At 33.0% G+C, this 19,010-nt stretch overlaps 1 protein-coding gene across 10 annotated transcripts in view; it reads left to right on the forward strand.

Annotated features, from left to right (window-relative positions):
• Positions 1 to 19,010, forward strand: part of LOC108974828 (platelet-derived growth factor receptor alpha) — a 61,938-nt gene that overhangs the window by 25,295 nt on the left and 17,633 nt on the right. For 9 of the 10 annotated variants that reach the window (XM_018942902.1, XM_018942905.1, XM_018942904.1 and 6 more), the window contains exon 2: positions 13,920 to 14,250. In XM_018942902.1, the coding sequence (XP_018798447.1) occupies positions 14,127 to 14,250 (124 nt within the window). In that variant the 5' untranslated portion in view covers positions 13,920 to 14,126. Of the gene's footprint in view, positions 1 to 13,450; positions 13,728 to 13,919; positions 14,251 to 19,010 lie in introns of all 10 variants that reach the window. The other variant, XM_018942900.1, reaches the window with a different exon arrangement.

The following is a 19,010-nucleotide window of genomic DNA, read 5'->3' on the forward strand; positions in this document are numbered from 1 at the left end:
ATAGCTGCGATAGAAACTGAACGATATAAATTAAGTCATTGTATCATCATCGTTTCCTGTAACTCCCACCACTGAAGTATAGGGCCTCAATAAATGATTTCCATCTGCTCCTGGTTTTTGCTAGTATCTTTAATTCGTTCTCAAAATCATTGATTTCTCTTTTACCTGTCTTACGATTTCCGTGAGGGTTCCACTCCAGGGCATGTCGGCAAACTTCTGTAGCATTTTTTGCAGTGTTCGATGTTATGGATGCTATTGCATGTCGTTGCTGATAACGGTAGGCTACCACACCACAGATTTTTGTTTGGAATGATATTTGCGTCACAGACGTTAAACAAATATAATCCGCATATGAGAGATCTTGAAGATGTACTTTGATTAAAGTTGTAAGCACCTCAAGAATTTCTCTGGATCGAAGCGACTCCCAAATACTTTCACGTTTTATGGTGTCAAACGCAGTATTATAGTGCTTGCACTGAAAACTTCTTTGTTCACAAGATATTTTCACCAAATCTGGCATCTAAGACAACTTCGTTTGAAGTCATCATTGTGAAAAATTAGAAATAATTCTGAGAAAAACGTATTATTACGTTTTAAACATTCCATAAGAGGAAACGAAGATGCACATACGTACGTATGTCACTTTTGTAGAATTGTCGCTAAATAGACCTATCTAAAAGCTTTTAGTTACACACTTGCACACATTTATTAATTGTCTTTTATTATATACATCTCAATTACATTGCAAAATTAACTAAATTCACAAACATCTACAATTATAAAGAAACAACGAAGATGCGTTCTAACCTATACAGTATACACGTTTATATAAACACATACAAATATATGTATGTACATATGCCATACTGTGTAAGTGAAATTAATTTACATGATACCATATAAGCGCTGCTTTAGCGATCATTCATGAACTTTTAATCGGAAAAGACTCGCGCATTCTAATGAAAGAAATTGAAGCCCAGATTCCATATAAAAAAAAATGTTTTTTATTTAACAAAATTAAATAATTTGTAGTGCCACATTTCAAGTTATTGACACAGCTGTTTACCATACATTCATGTCATGGTTTCAATATTTTCACGCAAAGCCTAAGTCTGTGCTTATACTCACTATATTATGTGTTGCGCTCATCGAAGTCTATCGAAACTGGTTATTCGTTGAATGACGTCATTCCATTGTCAATTTGCAATTATTTGATTACTGTTGCTTTTCATAAATGACTAACATTTGTTTTCAAGAAATTCCTACTTAATAATTTTATGGTTAAAAAAATAAAACGTGTTAGACAAATGTGTATTTCTTTATTTGTTTTTGATATACATACATATAATGTGACAAAAGAGTACACGTAAATTGTAAATAAAATGCAAAATAGTTAATTATTCATCAATATTTTTTTTTATCGCCTTCAAACAATTCCCACCAATTATGTCTTCCAGTCCTCGAAACACTTTTCATAAGCACTTCTTGGGATGGCCTTCAGCTCCTTCGATGGATTTTGTTTTATCTCTTTGATTGACCGAAAACGGGTTCCACGGGGCGGCTATTTATGTTTGGGGAGAAAGAAAAAATCAGACGGAGCCAAATCTAGTGAACACGGTAGTTGATCGATGCTATTCATTGCGCTTTTGCTTTAAATTCGGTTCCAGTCGTAGTCCTTTTAAAAAAAATCAACTTTATGGGGAGTCAAGCAAGAACATGTTTCATACCCTAAATATACACCAAAACCATTCGTACGGACTTGCGAGAAGTAACGAGCTCTCTTGCTATTTTTCTAACACTTGCCTAACGATTTTGAAGCACCATTTGTTAATATTTTCAACAGTTGAAGTTGAAAGTCGTCCAGAAGGAGGCCTTCAATGCCTTCAGTGATCTTTCGACCGTCTTCGAAGGCTTTGTAGCAATCGTAGGTTTGTGTTTTTGATAAAACTCAATCATCCTAAGTCTTTCCTAAAATTCTGCTCACGAAATACACAATTTGAGACAAATTCTTTGTTCGATATTTTTAGCCATTGTAAAAATCGATACACACTAATGAGGTGTACCGATTTAAGCAGCTACTGTAAACAAACAGGTGAACAGATCGCTCTCATATTTGGTACAGTAATCCTACCATTCATTTTATATCATTTACCCGGAGAATTTAATTGCAATTTCCGGGTGCTTTATTGTCTTAACGTACATAAATGAGCCTCAATGTAAATAATTTTTCTTATCGCCTTTGAAAAATATTCACAAGTAATCAAACCGGTTTAATATGAGCTTATAATTAAACTTAGGCCGATCTCAAGAACTCGAAAGTACTCATGCCTCATATGAACTCAAACTCTCTTAAAAAAATTTATTATTCAAAAGATTTCGTGAAATTTTAAGACAACTTAAGAAATTATTTTGAAATCATTATAGAAACTAATATCTACCAAGACACTCTGTTTATTATACTTTGAATCAATTCTAAATACGCAACAACAAATTAAACTATTTTGTCGTATCTAGTCATATGTACTTATTTGCAAATTTCTTTAAAAAAAAATAATAATTAATATAGCAAGTTTCTCAACAGCAGCAACGGATGACATGTTAATTGTTTTAATTAGCAATAAAGGCATGCATTTTTAGACCTACAATGTTGCATGAATAAATAAAATTATATCCTCATCCTTAGCACGAAGGCATGTTGCACAACCCACAGCTTCCTGTGACATTGACAGGCACACAGCAGCCAAAGAAGGCGTGTCTGCACTGGCACGACTAGCAGTGCGGCGTTGCAACATAAATTAAATCAATGTTCAGCGGCAATCATCACGCACTGGAGGCCTATACGATCGAAGAGCGAATAAATATACATAAAAGTACGTGGTAGAGAAAAGAGAACTTGTGTATATATTTAAAAATAAAGCGCATGCATTAAAATCCCAACGAATCGTTTTAAACAAGTCACGACAGTATGCATGTGAAATGTCCAGTAGCCGGCAATTTGAACTAGGAACTGCCAACCGCAAACGTTGTTGAAACAAATTGTTTGAAGCCGCAGACATCGCCAATACCGCAGAATGCCGCTGACGGACGTTCTTCTGAAAAAAGATGTATATATATAGATGAATTATGTAAGTTGGCAACCCTGTAAAGGTATAGTCCATGAGTCTTCAAACTACCTTAAACAAACTCATATGCCTATATTCGTACATTCAGTGCCCCAGTTATCACTTTTTATCCACAACATTTTTAGCGTATATTCATACATATAGCTGTATACTCGTATTCCTCAAATGTTCGCACAGACATTTTGCAGACAACAGTCAGAGTCGTAGGCGATTCACAACTTGCCGCAAATATTCATATATTTATATATATACATATAATATTATACTATATATGTAGGTACATACATATAATGCGAGTAAGCATGCAGACGGCGGCAGGCATGTTGCAGCTGTCTTAGCGACTACAACTGGTGACGTTTAACATTTGAGGCATGACGTTGATTTTCCGCAAGGCAATAAATAAACAGGGCAATTTAAAATTTGTTTTGACCATTGATCACCTTGGCAACATGTTGCATGCCATGTATGTCTGTTCGTCAACTACCTCCACTATTTCTCAAGGACATTTGCTAGTCAAGCAATTTTTGCGTACGTTTCACAGTGCCTTAGCTTGGTATAGCAAAACCAAGACCAAAGCTCGGATATTCACATATTTTCCTTTCTAGAACGTTTCAAATACGAAATATGAAATAATTAGAATTATACTATAAGCTTTCTTTTCTGAACTTTACTTATGTAAAATACATTGGGCGATTTTTACGATGAGTGAAATTATTCAACAAAAAAGTTCTATTAATTCTGTATGCGGAATCAAATTCCCATATAAATATTGGAAAAGGCCTAAGTTCATAATTGTTTGTCGCGAGCAAATGCTTTTGATTGGCATGAATTATTCAAAGAGGATCGAAAACGCGTTGACGACGAACCACGTCCAGGACGACCATCTACATCAACTGATGATCAAAACGTCAATAAAATAAAGGAATTGGTGCTTGAAAACCGTTGAATAACAATCAAAGATCTTACTGGATTCGTTGGAATATCGAAAGGATTGGTTCTAAAATTACTAAATTTCTTCAAAAAACAACAATTGGGGTATTCACAACCTGTCTTAAATCGTAAAGTCGTAAAATTTTCAATTTTTACACTTGTTTAAAAAAAAATTGTTGTTGGATTACATACAAAAATGAGCTTACACATTTACAATTCTCAATGCTATGTTTTCGAATCGTTATAACTTATAACTTTAAGAGACATGTGATAACCCTAATTTTTACTTAAACAAGTGTAAAAATTTAAAATTTTACGACTTTACGATGCCTTAAGAGAGGTTGTGAACGCCCCAATTGTATTAACGTCTGTGAAACAAGGCTTTCCGTTTATCGGGATGTCATGAAACGTATTATTACTGGCGATTAGTATAGGAAACAGACGATCAGTTGGCGAATAAAAAAAGACGAAGTGGTCAAAGCAGGCCAAGAATCAAACTTATGTTGATTGTCTTCTTTGATTATTAAGGTGTGGTACACTTCGAATTCGGTCTGAGCGACCAAACTGTCAACAAGGAGTACTATTTTAGGGTTATGCGTCGTTTGGCGAAGCTTTTCGTAAAAAGAGGCTGTAATTATTAGCCGACAGCTTTTTTTGTACCGCGATAATGCATCGTCGCATACTACATTGCTTCTTCGTGAGCTTTTCCACAAATTTTCAACTAAATCGTTCCATCGTATTCGCCTGACTTATCTCCGTGTGACTTCTGGCTATTCAGAAAACTCCGCTCCGGGAAAACCGTTTTGAGTCAAGTGAATTGTTACGCTCATTGAAGGATATTGAAAATAACGCTGGCACATATGTATTTGGGCCAAGTACTATTTTTTTGCTCATAGTAGTATGCTAAACTTCTCTTACTAGCTATTCTAAACACTAATGATTATTTTGATGTGACATTTGGCACAGCTTTCTCTGACAGTTATTCGCGTAAAGTTTAAATAAAAAAGTCTTTCCATTTTCTGCCCACATGAGTATCTGGTGGCTGTGGTAGTGGTGGATTTAATTGTCTGGAGGCATTATATAGAAGCCAGTCTCAAACATCGTGCTTTGTATAGTTATCTCGTTTAAAAATCCAATGGTTTCCAATACCAATATGTTTTTATAAAGATTGAGCTCCATTATACACTCTATAAAAGCCACAGATGAAACCAGGGCACTTGAAACCATTTGCCTACCGTTTCCATGTTTGGCTATCTATATTATATTCTTTACATCAAGCACTGTATTTTCTTTTCTTTTTTCGCCCTTCACTTCCAGAAAATAATATATGTTGGTAAAAAGTATTCGTTTTTAAAAATCAGCACTTTCAGATTTACCAAGATCACAAAATCGAAAGGTATATATATTATATATAAAAAGTTGACTTTTTTCCTTGAAGGGATTTATATTTTCTTTTCGATTCGCCAAACGGTATAGACTAGCGTATCGCCGGATCATTTTGTACCACTATTAAAAGGTTTGTATATACATATACATACATAATATTGTAATTTTTCGTCAAGATGTAAAAGAAGTGTAATCTTTTACTGATTTCAACTATATACATACTTACACTTTTATATTGAGATACAGGGAAGAAAAGAGCCTATAACAACAGCTTCTTCTGAAACTGGTTTCGTACTTAAAGCCTTATTGGCATTTTCTATGTTTTGTGTTTCCATCATGTTATTATTCCTTGTTTTTCTTCATGCCATCAACATCTCTACAGCTTTGAGTGATGTGAGATTGTATCTTATATTTAGCAAGATTGACGCAAATTCTTGTCGATGTAATTGCAGTGGCAACATTCTGAAGCAGCAATTTGCTGTAGCACAAAAGTACACGTTCTCAAGGAATTTATTTCTGGACTGCTCACTTGCATAAAGCAACAAAAAAAATATGCACGTAGTTTAACAGATTAATGAGCGTGCGTATAACAGTGTTTCGAAGAGCTCAAAATATTTTTATATTTCGAAGAATTAAAAATATTTTTGTAAAGATGAAAGTTTTAAAATTAAGCGCAACCGGTGTTTACGTACCAGACGTCCCACTTTTCATTCAAAGATTTTTTCTGGGTTCCGAGAATAATTTCTTTCAATGGTGACATGGTTTCGGAAATTTTCATGAATAAGCCAAATTTTCTGTGTATAGCTTTTCAATACAAATATTTATAGGAAATGTAAATGAGATTGTAAACATATTTTAAAATTAGCTCAAAAGTGAAGGAAAATCGTAAGAAAAATTTACAAATTTGAAGAATTTTATATTTATTTACCTTTTTGGATTTTTTTTATTATTGAGAAATCACGCGTTTTCCTCAATTCTCTTTGAAAGTAAAATATTAATCACAGCAAATATGTTTCATATGCTCTTGACCCATTTCAATATACAAATATGGATATCACATAAATAAGCACGAACCGCCAGTTCTTATTCACACTTTCATTGCAACTATTACTCATTGATTCTCACACAATCACAATTTTTAAAATGTAAATAATTTTCCAATAGCTTAATCCTATAATTTTTTTTATATTTATATATCGTTCAATACATAAGTGGTACAAATTTCTGGGATATATTGACAATTTTTAACTCCTAACCTATAAATGCTTATCTTTATATTATATCAGAGTAAACAGATAAAAAACACTCGTACACACGTGTTTTCAGTTATATATATATCTATTAAATATTTATGTATATTGTGTACGTTGTATTTTTTTAGTGTACGTCCATATTGTGTTATCTGAGTCGATTCCAAATAAGTTTAATGAAAGCGCACTTGGAAACCGGTGAGAGATCACGGTTACCAGGTTAAAAGGGAATGACTAATATTTGAATCAAATTTTTGTTTATGATTTCTTATCAAATTTAATTGAGTATAGCTTTTTCTACCTTTCCTTTTTTTTTATTTTTTAATCAACGATAAGAATCAATTTTAACGCCATAAATAATTTACGAAAAAAAGTAATTCAGTCATATTGCTAAAATTGGTTCATAGTGCTAAAATAAAGGTTTATGGAAGTGCGATACCAGCAACTCTGTAGCCTTTAAAAAAATTTTACAAATTTTAAACAATTGAAATAATTTTTTACGAATATACAACTTCTTTTAATTTTTTTGCAGAACCCAGTAAAGAAATATGAAATAATATTTGCAAACAAATATGTTTTCTTCATATATGCAAGCTAATTGGCTAATCAATTATAAATCCACGCTGCAAAGTGCTGCTTACAGCACCCGTACTTGACTCTTCTCTTCACATTTAAGCATGAAATATGGGAATTTTGGGTTGGGGTTGGATAACACCGAACATGTTACACTCATGAAAAGGGAAACTTTTCATCTGATTTTATTTAGGTTAAAAGATGAACCGTTATTATAAAACTACGCTCTCTCAATTTTATTTAGATAACTCACATTATTTCCGACATACTACAGTATAAAGTCAACCGGTTGACACATAGGATTATTGGAAATACACATAGGATTATTGGAAAAGGATCCGAATTTATATAATATATCTCACATATTGACTGATATTTTCGATGAAAAGTTCGCAATTGAAGATTGAATTTAAAATTGTGTTATATGGGAAGTAGGTGGAGTAGTAGTCCGATTTCGCCCATTTTCACACTTTAATGTTAGAACGATAAGATAATTTATATACTAAATTTGGTCGAGATTGGTTGGTGAGATATGGTTTTTTACCCAAATGTGGGCGGTGCCACGACCGGCATATCATTTTTACCCCGGCTCCTATAAAGTCCTCTTGTATCATCCCTTATCTAAAATTTAATGCCTTTGGCGTATTTATTTGTTGATTTATTGCACTTTTTGTACTTTTTACAACAACTGATATATGAGGAGTGGACGGGGTTATTACCTGATTTCCTGCAGTCTTACAATGACGATTTGCCCCGAGCAAATTTGTTTTTTAGCTTTAATAAATTAGGATATATATACTTTAAACTTCTTAGAGGGCAGGGCCACGGTTTTTTTTTTTTAATTTATGCCCACATGTGCCCACTTTTTTGTGAAGGTGTACCAATTTTCAAAAAGAAATCATAATGTTTACTCAAGTTATGGCTCTCATAGACGGACGGACGGATATTCAGACAGTCACTCGCATTTCAACTCGTCTCATCATCCTGATCATTTATAGGTATAAGTAAAACTCTATATACCCCAACTTTGAAAGTAGTCGACGCAGTACCCGCCGTGGGAAGCAGAGGAAGAGGAAGGCCTTCACTCCGTTGAAAAGACTAGGTGGAGAAGGACCTGGCTTCGTTTGGAATATCCAATTGGCGCCACCTTGCGAAAAGCGCGCTGATGTTAATATAATCGCGTAAGCGGTGTCTACGCCAGTAGAAGAAGAAGTTTTACATGATATATTCAACGTTAGATGAACAAAACTATATAAATCTGTAGCAACATGTTGCAAGAGTATACAAAATAGGAGAGAGAAACACCCAAACTTCGGAAAAGTGGGGAAAGTGCAAAAGAGATTAGCAAACGTTTTTGCAGGTTAAACTTCCTCTATTCGCGCTTTTGAAGTTCACATTCTGAAAACAGCTATTTTTGAAGCAGTTTTAGATCGAAATAAAATCGAAGTTCTTAAAATTAAAATTTGATTGTATTCCCAGCGATAGATATTGATCTTATAAACACCATATTAAAATTTCAAGTGAGTCGGATGGACAGTTTTTTTATCATCAATGGCACGCCGAAAAAAGTAGCTTTGAGATAAATGAGTTTTAATGTTTAGAGTGTCTATATTTTAGATACCCGTGCTACCTGCTAAAACGGCTGTATAAGCTAAAATAATGCGAATATCCTTCCAAGTATACAGTATAATCTTAAAGGACTATACTTTCGAACTATCAAAAAAAAAATCGATTTTTTGAAAATTCTAGACCACCGGGACCCCCTAAATGTACACTAAAGCTTATAACCACAAAAAGTACTTTCCTTGGCTTGTATACAATTTTTCATTTAATTTCTTTTTTATTTTGCTATTAAGGTGCGCCACTACTGCATGCAAATAGAATGCTAAGCTTTTATCCGTTTGCTCTTTTGTTGTTTCTCATTTTTGTACTATATACAAATACATATGTATATATACATATGTATATGGTATGTACACAAATGACGTTTTTTTATTATATTAATTAAATTATAAAAGTTCTTATCTCTTTAGTTATGCAGTGTGTTTCTAAATTGTTAGATACGTACGTACATATGTATAGAAGTGTATGCAGAGAGAACAAGTATATGGCCTTAAACGCTACGTTTACTTTCTTTGTATGTACTAATTCTTCGTTACAGGTGTATATATTTTTATGCGCTCATATGCAAAGCTGTTTTTATTGCACCCAAATGATTTGATATCTAGCACTAAAACTAACTAACCTTATTATACTTACATAGGTACATAAATACACTGTACATACAAATCTACAGGAACAATTAGTTTATATACTACTTTCAATTTGTATGCATTAAGTTTGCTTGCTATTTGGTTTTTCAACCTTTACTCCTACATATCAAATATGCACACTCTACTTTGTGGTTAAGAACATTTTATTGATGGTTTTCGTGGCAAATGTATTCATTGATGGTTGAACCTCAATGGCACTGGTTTCATAAATGAATTTGTTGTTATACCGCAAAGCATTCAGTTAAATATAATATAAATGTATTTATTTATACTTGAATGCTTTGCAAGATCACATTTCCCAGTTGCGGTTTTGTTAACAAGTTTGCGAGACTTTTTTAATGTCAAGTCAAACCCTTAATACCTTTTAATATATGTATATGCAAGATTTTATAATAAATTTCAAATTTTCAGAATTTTCAGAATTTTATCTAATGTTAGGATTTTTATTGCCCGTTTTTATGTTGAAAGCGGAAATAAAGCTTGCGATGTAATCTCGGACTTTGTTGGAAAAATAAACATTTTATAGATATGTACATATGACTAAAAACACACAAACATATTATATTTTTTATAAAGATATATATGATTTCTTATAATAGAGTTCTTATACAAATTTAAATTTTAACTGAAATACAACATGTTTTACAGTGAAAGCTTTGCCGGCAAACGACAGCTTCCAGTTCCCATCAAAATTTTATTAAAATATCAAATTATATATTGAGTAGTCAAAAAAGTCTTTTCCTAGTTTTAATCAAACTTCAACTTATTTTTTTTTTCTTTTATATTCATAATGAACTTTAACGAACCAAATATGTACCATTTTGCCACGTTTCCGCAAGAAACATTATTCCAATCGTTTAAAACTCCTCTGGTTTCTCGGCAAAATACTGCGACAATTAATTTTTACAGGCTTGTCTGCCAACTTTACTCCATGAAGGGAGTTCTACATTGACTGAAACAAATGGTAGTCCGATTGTGCTGTCAGGGCTATTTGGTGGATGCATCAAAACTTCCCAGACAAGCTCTTCCAGTTTTTGACGTGTCATCAAATATGTGTGTGGTCTAGCGTTGTTCTGATAAAAGACGAAGTCTTTCTGTTGATAAGTTCTGGTCATCAGCTCATAGTGGATTATTCCTTTCCAATCCCACCAAACACTCAGCACATTATTGTCGTATTTGAAACACTTTTCGTTTCCTGTTACCATTCGCTTCAGAAATGGTTCGAATTGATTTCGTTTCAGCAAAGAATCTCAGATGTTAATTCGATTCACAGAAAATTTTTGTGGTACCCAAACATCGAACATCTTTTTGTAGCCAGCCTTTTTTAAATGGTTCAACACCGTTTGATGTTGAATGTTAAGTTCCTTACCGACGTCATTGCTGCTATGTGACGGTCCCGGTCCTGGTCAATCTTTTCCATAATTTCAGCAACTTTGCTATACGAACTGATACAGCATCGCCTCCGTAAACTTCACAAATTTCATTGGTGACTGGTATTCTTTTTATACAAAAATTTGAAAATTTGGTGAATTTCTTTATTACTTTCACTCATTTTTGCAAAGCTGTAACCTTTTTTCAACTTCCCCGAATTTAATTTTTTTTTTATTAAATAGAGCTTAAAATCTCACCTTTCCAACACTATATGGTATGACGTTGTGATTGGGCACTTGAGATATAATATAGGACTACAACGACATCTATTGATGAAATACGAAATGACTTATTCGACTACCCAATATGTATGGAAATGCAAGCTGTATATATGTACATACACAGATGCTTCAGTATACATAAATTAGTGAAATCTATTATTAGAAATTAACCTAATTACTAAAGATTATTTTCTATAAATAAGTATATACTAATATATGTATGTACGTATGTATGTATATGAGCGCCATTGTATTACGTAAATCTGTAGAATTTCCTCAATTGCATTCTTTTCTAAATATGTCTGCACCAAAAACTCGGGACTTCCGTTCTACATATATATGTAACTATGGGCATGAATAACAATATCCATAAATAACAGCAAAGTCTGCTTTTCATATTTGACACAATAGCGTCTACTTGATTCGAAGCTTAATTCGAGACGCGTACACATTTATTTATATGTATTATTCATATGTATATAATTTATTTTGGACACATACATATGTGTGTATATTCAAATGGTTACCGCACTCTGTTCCGCATTAATATTGTTAATTTTTTAATCGTTTTTAATGCCCTGAAAACTTGATTCGACATTCCAAAAAAGTGAAGCAATTCAAATTATATTGTATATAATATATATACGCAGGTGACGGATGTAATTTGAATTTATTATTTATTGTCATTGCGTTTCGAAGCTGACCATCCGCTCAAAAATAACCAAACCTAAAAATGTCACAAAAATTTGAAAACTCGACCTAAAGAAATGCGCAGAAATTTCCAAGGGTGTTAGAGAATTTGGCGCACTAAATAGAATAATATGAGACTCTCTCATCGTTGGGAATACTCGCAAAACAACTTGTATATTCAGAATGCTTTCTTATCACCATATTCTCAGAAGCATTTTTACGTTATATTATAAGCTTTACTTTATAAATAATAAATGTACTTGTAGATAACAAGTTTGTTGTTATACTCTCAACATGATGCACAGAGCATATTCATTTTTATACCCTGAACAGGGTATATTAAATTTGCCGCGAAGGTTTTTAACACCCACTAGGAAACGTCGGAGACCTTATATAGTATATATGTACATATGTACATTATATCAAAAAAGTAAAAGAAATTTGTATTTTAAATTCTCTAGGTAGAACTGTCTTTAACTAATATGTCAAATATGAGAGCGATCTTCTTCTTCTTGATTGGCGTAGTTACCGCTTACGCGATTATAGCCGAGTTAACAACCGCGCGCCAGTCGTTTCTTCTTTTCGCTACGTGGCGCCACTTAGATATTCCAAGTGAAGCCAGGTCCTTCTAGACTTGGTCCTTCCAACTGAGTGGAGGTTTTCCTCTTCCTCTGCTTCCCCCGGCGGATACTGCGTCGAATACTTTCAGAGCTGGAGTGTTTTCGTCCATCCGGACAACATGGCCTAGCCAGCGTAGCCGCTGTCTTTTAACTCGCTGAGCTATGTCAATGTCGTCGTATATCTCGTACAGCTCATCGTTCCATCGAATGCGATCTCATTCGAGGCTGTTGTTGCGTTTTCATTGGGGGTGTTTTTTTACGTGGCCCAAGACAGCGCACAACCCTATGCAGGGGATGTTTCGCCTTCTCACTTTAGCTCGCCTTAAAATGGATGTTCTTAGGCTACCCAGAGGACACTTGGTCAAAGACCGGAAGTCGTGAGCTGCTTGAGTCATATGTAAAAAATCGTTTCTGACCACTCCCAAGTGAATGGCGATCAGAGAACTTTCCACACTTGCGTCATTTGTCACTATGGAATATAGCTGCCGGATATATTCATGAAATTTTGTCATTTTATGCTAATTATGTACCGAATATATTGTTCAGTTGCGACCACTAAAGAAAAGTTTTTATTTGTATTAGAGTATTATAGTTTCGATTCAATCGACTGTTTTTACCCAATGATGGTTTATTCAAGGCTGTAGTTAATGCGACTTCAAACTACTAGTTAGAAAGATATAACGCATAATTTCAAGACTGGCAATGTGCCAGCCCGAAATAGAACAACATTTTATAAGTTCTGAAATAATTTGTAATGAGTTTTTATATTTTATTGAAAAGTTTGATGTTTTAAGTTAATTTAGCATTGAAAAAACGTGTCATCGGTATAAAACCTTTGCCGCTTTCTTACTTATACATATGTATATTGTTTCATATCTTTGGTACTTGCAATAAACGAGCTGATTATATGCAACTACATAAAATAACCTTTTGCTTCTCTTCTTATAATTTCAGATACAAAGCGACGAACGATAACTTTATGCAGTGGAAAACAGTAGCAAAACGGTTTAAGCATAGAGTCTCGTAAGACGTACACATCATTGTGGTTCATATGAGCATAATATGTTGTGATAAAAATTGTATTTTTTTACCGCTCATTTTTGTTGTTTACAAAATTTGATTGAAAACAAATACATATCAACAATATGAGTAGTCGTCAAAATGACTTGGCCGCGTACAGTGCGAGGCGATTAAATCGCGCAACATTCGTTCAAATTAGAAATTACTAATTGTATGAAGTGAAATAGTGATTCAAAGTGCATTTAAAAAAATATCTGTAAAAACTTGTTTATATTTTAGAAATTTTGCGCTTATTGTCGCGACAATAAAAAAATGTGTAATAGAAAGTAAAATTACTCACACTTAAGCTTTAAAAAAAACATTAATTAATAAATACATAAATGAAATTTCAAATTAATTGCAGATCGCTTTTTGGCATTGTTTTAAGATGTGATTTCATTGCGCAAACTCTCACACAACTATGTTAAAATGTATAGTAAAACATTAATAATGTGTTAAGAGATCAAAAGTGAAAAATTGACGCAGCAAAAATAAAAACAAATATATTTGTTTACAAACCAGTTTTAGTTTTAAATGATTTGTACAAATACTTCAACACATCGAAATCAAGATGAGACTTCCACACACGTCGATAAGGCACACAAACCCTCGGAGAAGCGGCGGTTTGAATAAAACGAGCATATTTGCGGCATTACTATTTCTACGCTTAACCACATTCTGGAGAGTTCAAGCCGGTGAGTACTAGTTTAAATAAATAAATACCTATGCTACATATAAACAGAATTTTAAAAATAAATGTTAAAAATATTTTATTATATGTTAACAGTTATTGACTTTTGGCGAAGAATAAGATTAGCTTGCAGTAAAGAAGTAGAAGGCTTGCTAAAAGTACATACATACATACATATGTATGCAATAGTATATGACAAAAATATTAGTGGGCAAAAAATATTAATACTTTTTAATTTAAATTTCACGGCAAAACCCATTTGTCGATATACTTTTTTTCTGGGTGACTGTCAGTAACAGTAACAATAACAGTTTAGCATACGTTTGTCTTTCTGACATACCTAAAATGCACTCGGCGATTTTTACGATGAGTAAAATTATTCAACAAAGAAGCTCTATTAAATTTTGTATATGGAAACAATCAAATGCTCAACATCAACTAAGGATCAATACGTCAATAAAATAAAGGAATTCGTGCTTGAGAATAGAGGATTAGCAATCAAAGATCTTACTGGCATCATAAGAATATTAGAAGAATCAGTGAAACTATTTTGAAAGATCATTTGGGTCTAAGAAAAGTGAAAGCACCATTAGTTCCAAAATCACAATTTTTTTTTAAGCAGTGCCGCGATAGCGTCTGTGAATCAATGCTTTCCGATGTCATTAAACGTATTATTACTGGCGATGAGTCTTGGATCTACACTCACGACCCGGAAACAGACGATCAATTGGCCGAATGTCGTAACGAAGGTGAGCAGAAGCTGAAAAACTACGCAGTTTTCTTCAATTATCGAGGTGTGGTACAAAGCCAATACTTGCCGACCAACGAAACTGTCAGCAAAAAATACTATTTGAGTGTTATGCGTCGTTTGATCGAAGTTATTCCTAAAAGGAGGCCGGAATTATGGACCGGCAACTCATGTTTTTTGCACCACGATAATGCACCGTTATACTGCATACCGCATTGATTTTTCGTGAGTTTTTCGTCCAAATTTCAACCAATATCGTGTCGCAACCACCGTATTCGCCTGGTTTAGCTTCTTGTGACTTCTAGCCGCTCCGGCGAAACCGGCTTGAAAGCTATTCCGGAAATTGACTGTTTCGATAATTGGACAACATGTTGACACAAGTGTATTGGGGTCAAGGGGATTACTTTGAGGGCGAAGACTTAGGTTGTGAAGAATAAAGTAAGAGTTTTAAAATGTTAACAAAATGTTATTATTCATGTATGTTGATATGCTGATCCTTGCTATTGTACATTGTCAGACAAAGCGGGAACGTTAAAGAAATCTTGCTTTGGCAATGAAAACATGTATTGTCAACTTTTTTATATCGATGGCAATAATATTGAATAATCAAAAATGTAACCTCACTTTTTTGGTTGATTTTTTATGTTAAAAATTCAATGTTCTATTGAATACTTATGGATATATTAGAGTTAAGAAACTTATTAGAAGAGAGAAAGAAATTGCTGTCCATGGATCAGTTTTTAAACATTTCTTATCTTTAAAAGCCCGCACGGTTGAAGATTTTGAACGAGTTTACTGAACAGTCTAAGCAGTTCTCTATACAAAGAATGATATTTCACTTTTTCCTTTAAACAGAACTCGTATGGATTAAATACGTAAGACTATTTCCTATAATCTCAGTCTTTGCTGTCCAAAATAAGGCGCCAAATGCAATTTCCAAAAACATTTGGCACCAATTAAATTATGTAATATTGATGTAAAAGGCGCTGAGGTTGATATAATTACACTTGCATGCTTGTATGTAAATATGTCTCATGTAATTAATTTCAATACTTAAAAAACAAACAGTAGCTTTGATTCTACTGTATTGACATGTTGTTATCGCCTACAATATATGTACACAATAAATAATTATCTCGTAAATTACACTTGTTGCTTTAAACACCAATTAAACCCTTTAAGTAAACTAAGCTCGCCGCAATTGCTTATGGCTACTATAACAAAACTTCGAAACCTATGTATCAGCAATTACTTACACACATACTTACATGTATACATTACGTGCCATTGTTTATATACGTACATATGCATTTCATATTTCACAGGAGAATACTTAGATAAGAGCGTACATATGCATATATGCATATATTTGCATATAAAAATGTGTAAATGTACAGTGGTGGTCATAAAAATAGCAACGCGATAAGACATTGGTTTGAAAATTGAGAGTTTTTGAGAAAATATGGACATTAATTTATTTTAATTTATGATGTGTTATATTATTAATATTATTTACCGATTTTTTGGATTTTTGAATAAAATAAAAAATGTATTGTTACAAATCAAGTAGCCAGTGCTTGAATTACTTGATTAAAACTTAAAATTTTTTTGATCAATTGTCGTTTTGATATGCTCTCATATTTCGCTTATTAAGTTTTTTTAATAATTTGTCAAAATTCTAATCCTAAAATAATTATTATTCACTTACAGCACACAGTAATCAAAAGTAATTTGCTCTACTGGAATTATTAAAATTTGCTACTTAAATAATATCAATACTTACTTGCCTATGTTTGTAGCTATGCATATGTGTGCGCTAAAAAACATGGCAGTCTGAACACTTTTGTAATGTAGTTGGTATACATCCATATGTATATACATATGTTTCATTGCTTGTGTTTACTTTTTTTCTATTTGTTTAGCAATAATCGTTTCTAAAACCATTTTTTATTATTTTTATGAGCCTTGGGAAAATTCAAATGTTTGTTGTTATTTATTAGCGTATACTGAATTTTGATTTCCTTCATTGACATTAAATATACATACATACATAATGTATACGCTTGTTTATAAATAAATTGTTGACATTTTACGAAATGATGCCAAATAATCACAATATCTCTCGCAATATTAGAAGTTGATAACTGAGAGGTAGGTAGGAGTGCAGCCCTGTTTTATTTCCGCTCAATTAGCACTAGCTGTGCCACTTTGGTCGTAGACTTTATGTTATTGCTATCACTTTTCATCTCCTCTTTCAAACCATTTTGTGGTTTCGATGAAGATACAATGTCCGATATCCTTTTTTAGACATCCATTCAAGTTTTGGTGTTTGTTGGATTCCAAGTGTTCTGTGTCGAATCTGCAATAGGGCTCGGCATTCACAGAGAAAGTGGAAAATTGTTTCCTTATTCCCTACTAGTTCGCAGCCTCACCAGATGTTGTTGTAGGGCATACCCATTTTGGACGCATGTTCTCCCAGTAGCCAATGCCTTGTTATAGTAGCAGTTAGTCTGTAGATACTGTTCCTGGACCTATTTAATAAGTCGTTAGTTCTTTTCTTGCCATATGTTGAATAATAATGTATTTTGTTATACTTTTCCATCTATTGTTTGCTAATCGTTGAAATTGTAAATTTTGCTCTTTCCTAATCGATACTCCATAGCAGGCTTGGATTCGTTTAGAAAGTCTCCTTTTGCCAACTCGTCTACTTTTTCGTTGCCGAAAATGTGGCCGGGAACCCATATCAAGTCTAGGTGGAGCTTGTTTTCTAGTGAGCTCAGAATAGAGAGGGTCTGACCTGCCTGTTGTTATTGTTATTTATTATTGCCGAATTAAGAGTTTTCCTAGTTATGAATATTTTTTATACACTTAAGGTCTTTAGGTTAACCATATATTTTTTATTACTAATCGGAATAGTTTGTTTTAATCTTTATACTTTAATAAAGGATAATTAATTTACTTATTTAAAACAAATAACTAGAAATAATCTTGTCAACAAATTATATTTAAAAATTAAACAAAATATATTGGGCACTCGAAAAAGTATTTTCGTATTTTGTCAATAGATGTCGTTGCAGTAGTATATCTCCAGTGCTACCAATCACATTGTATCATACCATATAGTGTTAGCAAAATGAGAATTTAGTTGAGTTGAAAAAAGTTACAGTTTTTCAAAAATTAATGAAAATAATAAAGACATTCGCTATATTTTGAAATTTTTGTATAAAAAAGGCATTATTTATGCAACGCAAACCTCCAATGAAATTTTTGAAGTTTACAGAGACAATGCTGTATCAGTTTGTTCGCACCAGAATGGTTCGCTTGTTTCCGTTCGGGAAATTTTGAAATTTCGATTTACACTGATGAAAGTTTTACACTGATAGAATCTCTCTCTAGCGGAAAAATGTCAAAAAGTGGTCGGCCAAAATGGTACATACTTCTTTATTTATTTATTAGCATAAATATAAAAAAAAAGTTAAAGTTTGGTTTAAAATAAGAACAGACTTTTTCGACTACCCAAAATTAGAAAATTAAAAAAAATGTATGAATAGCAATTAAAGTATTATGTGTGGAACACAATGCTAGCGACAGACTGCAGCAGCACGACAGTGCACTGAAAACGGCGTTGTGAATCCTACTACTACAAGAACGTTTGTGAGAGGGCAGCAACATAACAATGGCGGGCATGTACACAAAACAACTTAGTTGTCCATTTTGAATGTACACAATTTCGTTGTGGCCATACTAATATTTTGCACTTCAATGAAATTTTAATATTTTGTTCAAAGTGAAATTTTTAAGCAAAAAATAAATAAATAGGTAAATTTATTTGTTTTAAATTATCAATTGTTATTACAAATGATGTAACAGAGCTATTTTATGCTTTTATTTGTAAAATAACATCAAGATTGTTAGAGCTGTGAATAATTTTACATTTTACATATTAGTGGCATCACCACTCTACCTCATCTCTCTATCTTCCATTCTACTGTCAACTCCACTGTCGTCCTACTGTC

Source organism: Bactrocera latifrons, unplaced genomic scaffold (assembly GCF_001853355.1).
Source record: "Bactrocera latifrons isolate USDA-ARS-PBARC rearing strain unplaced genomic scaffold, ASM185335v1 scaffold_59, whole genome shotgun sequence".
Classification (NCBI taxonomy): Eukaryota; Metazoa; Arthropoda; class Insecta; order Diptera; family Tephritidae; genus Bactrocera; species Bactrocera latifrons.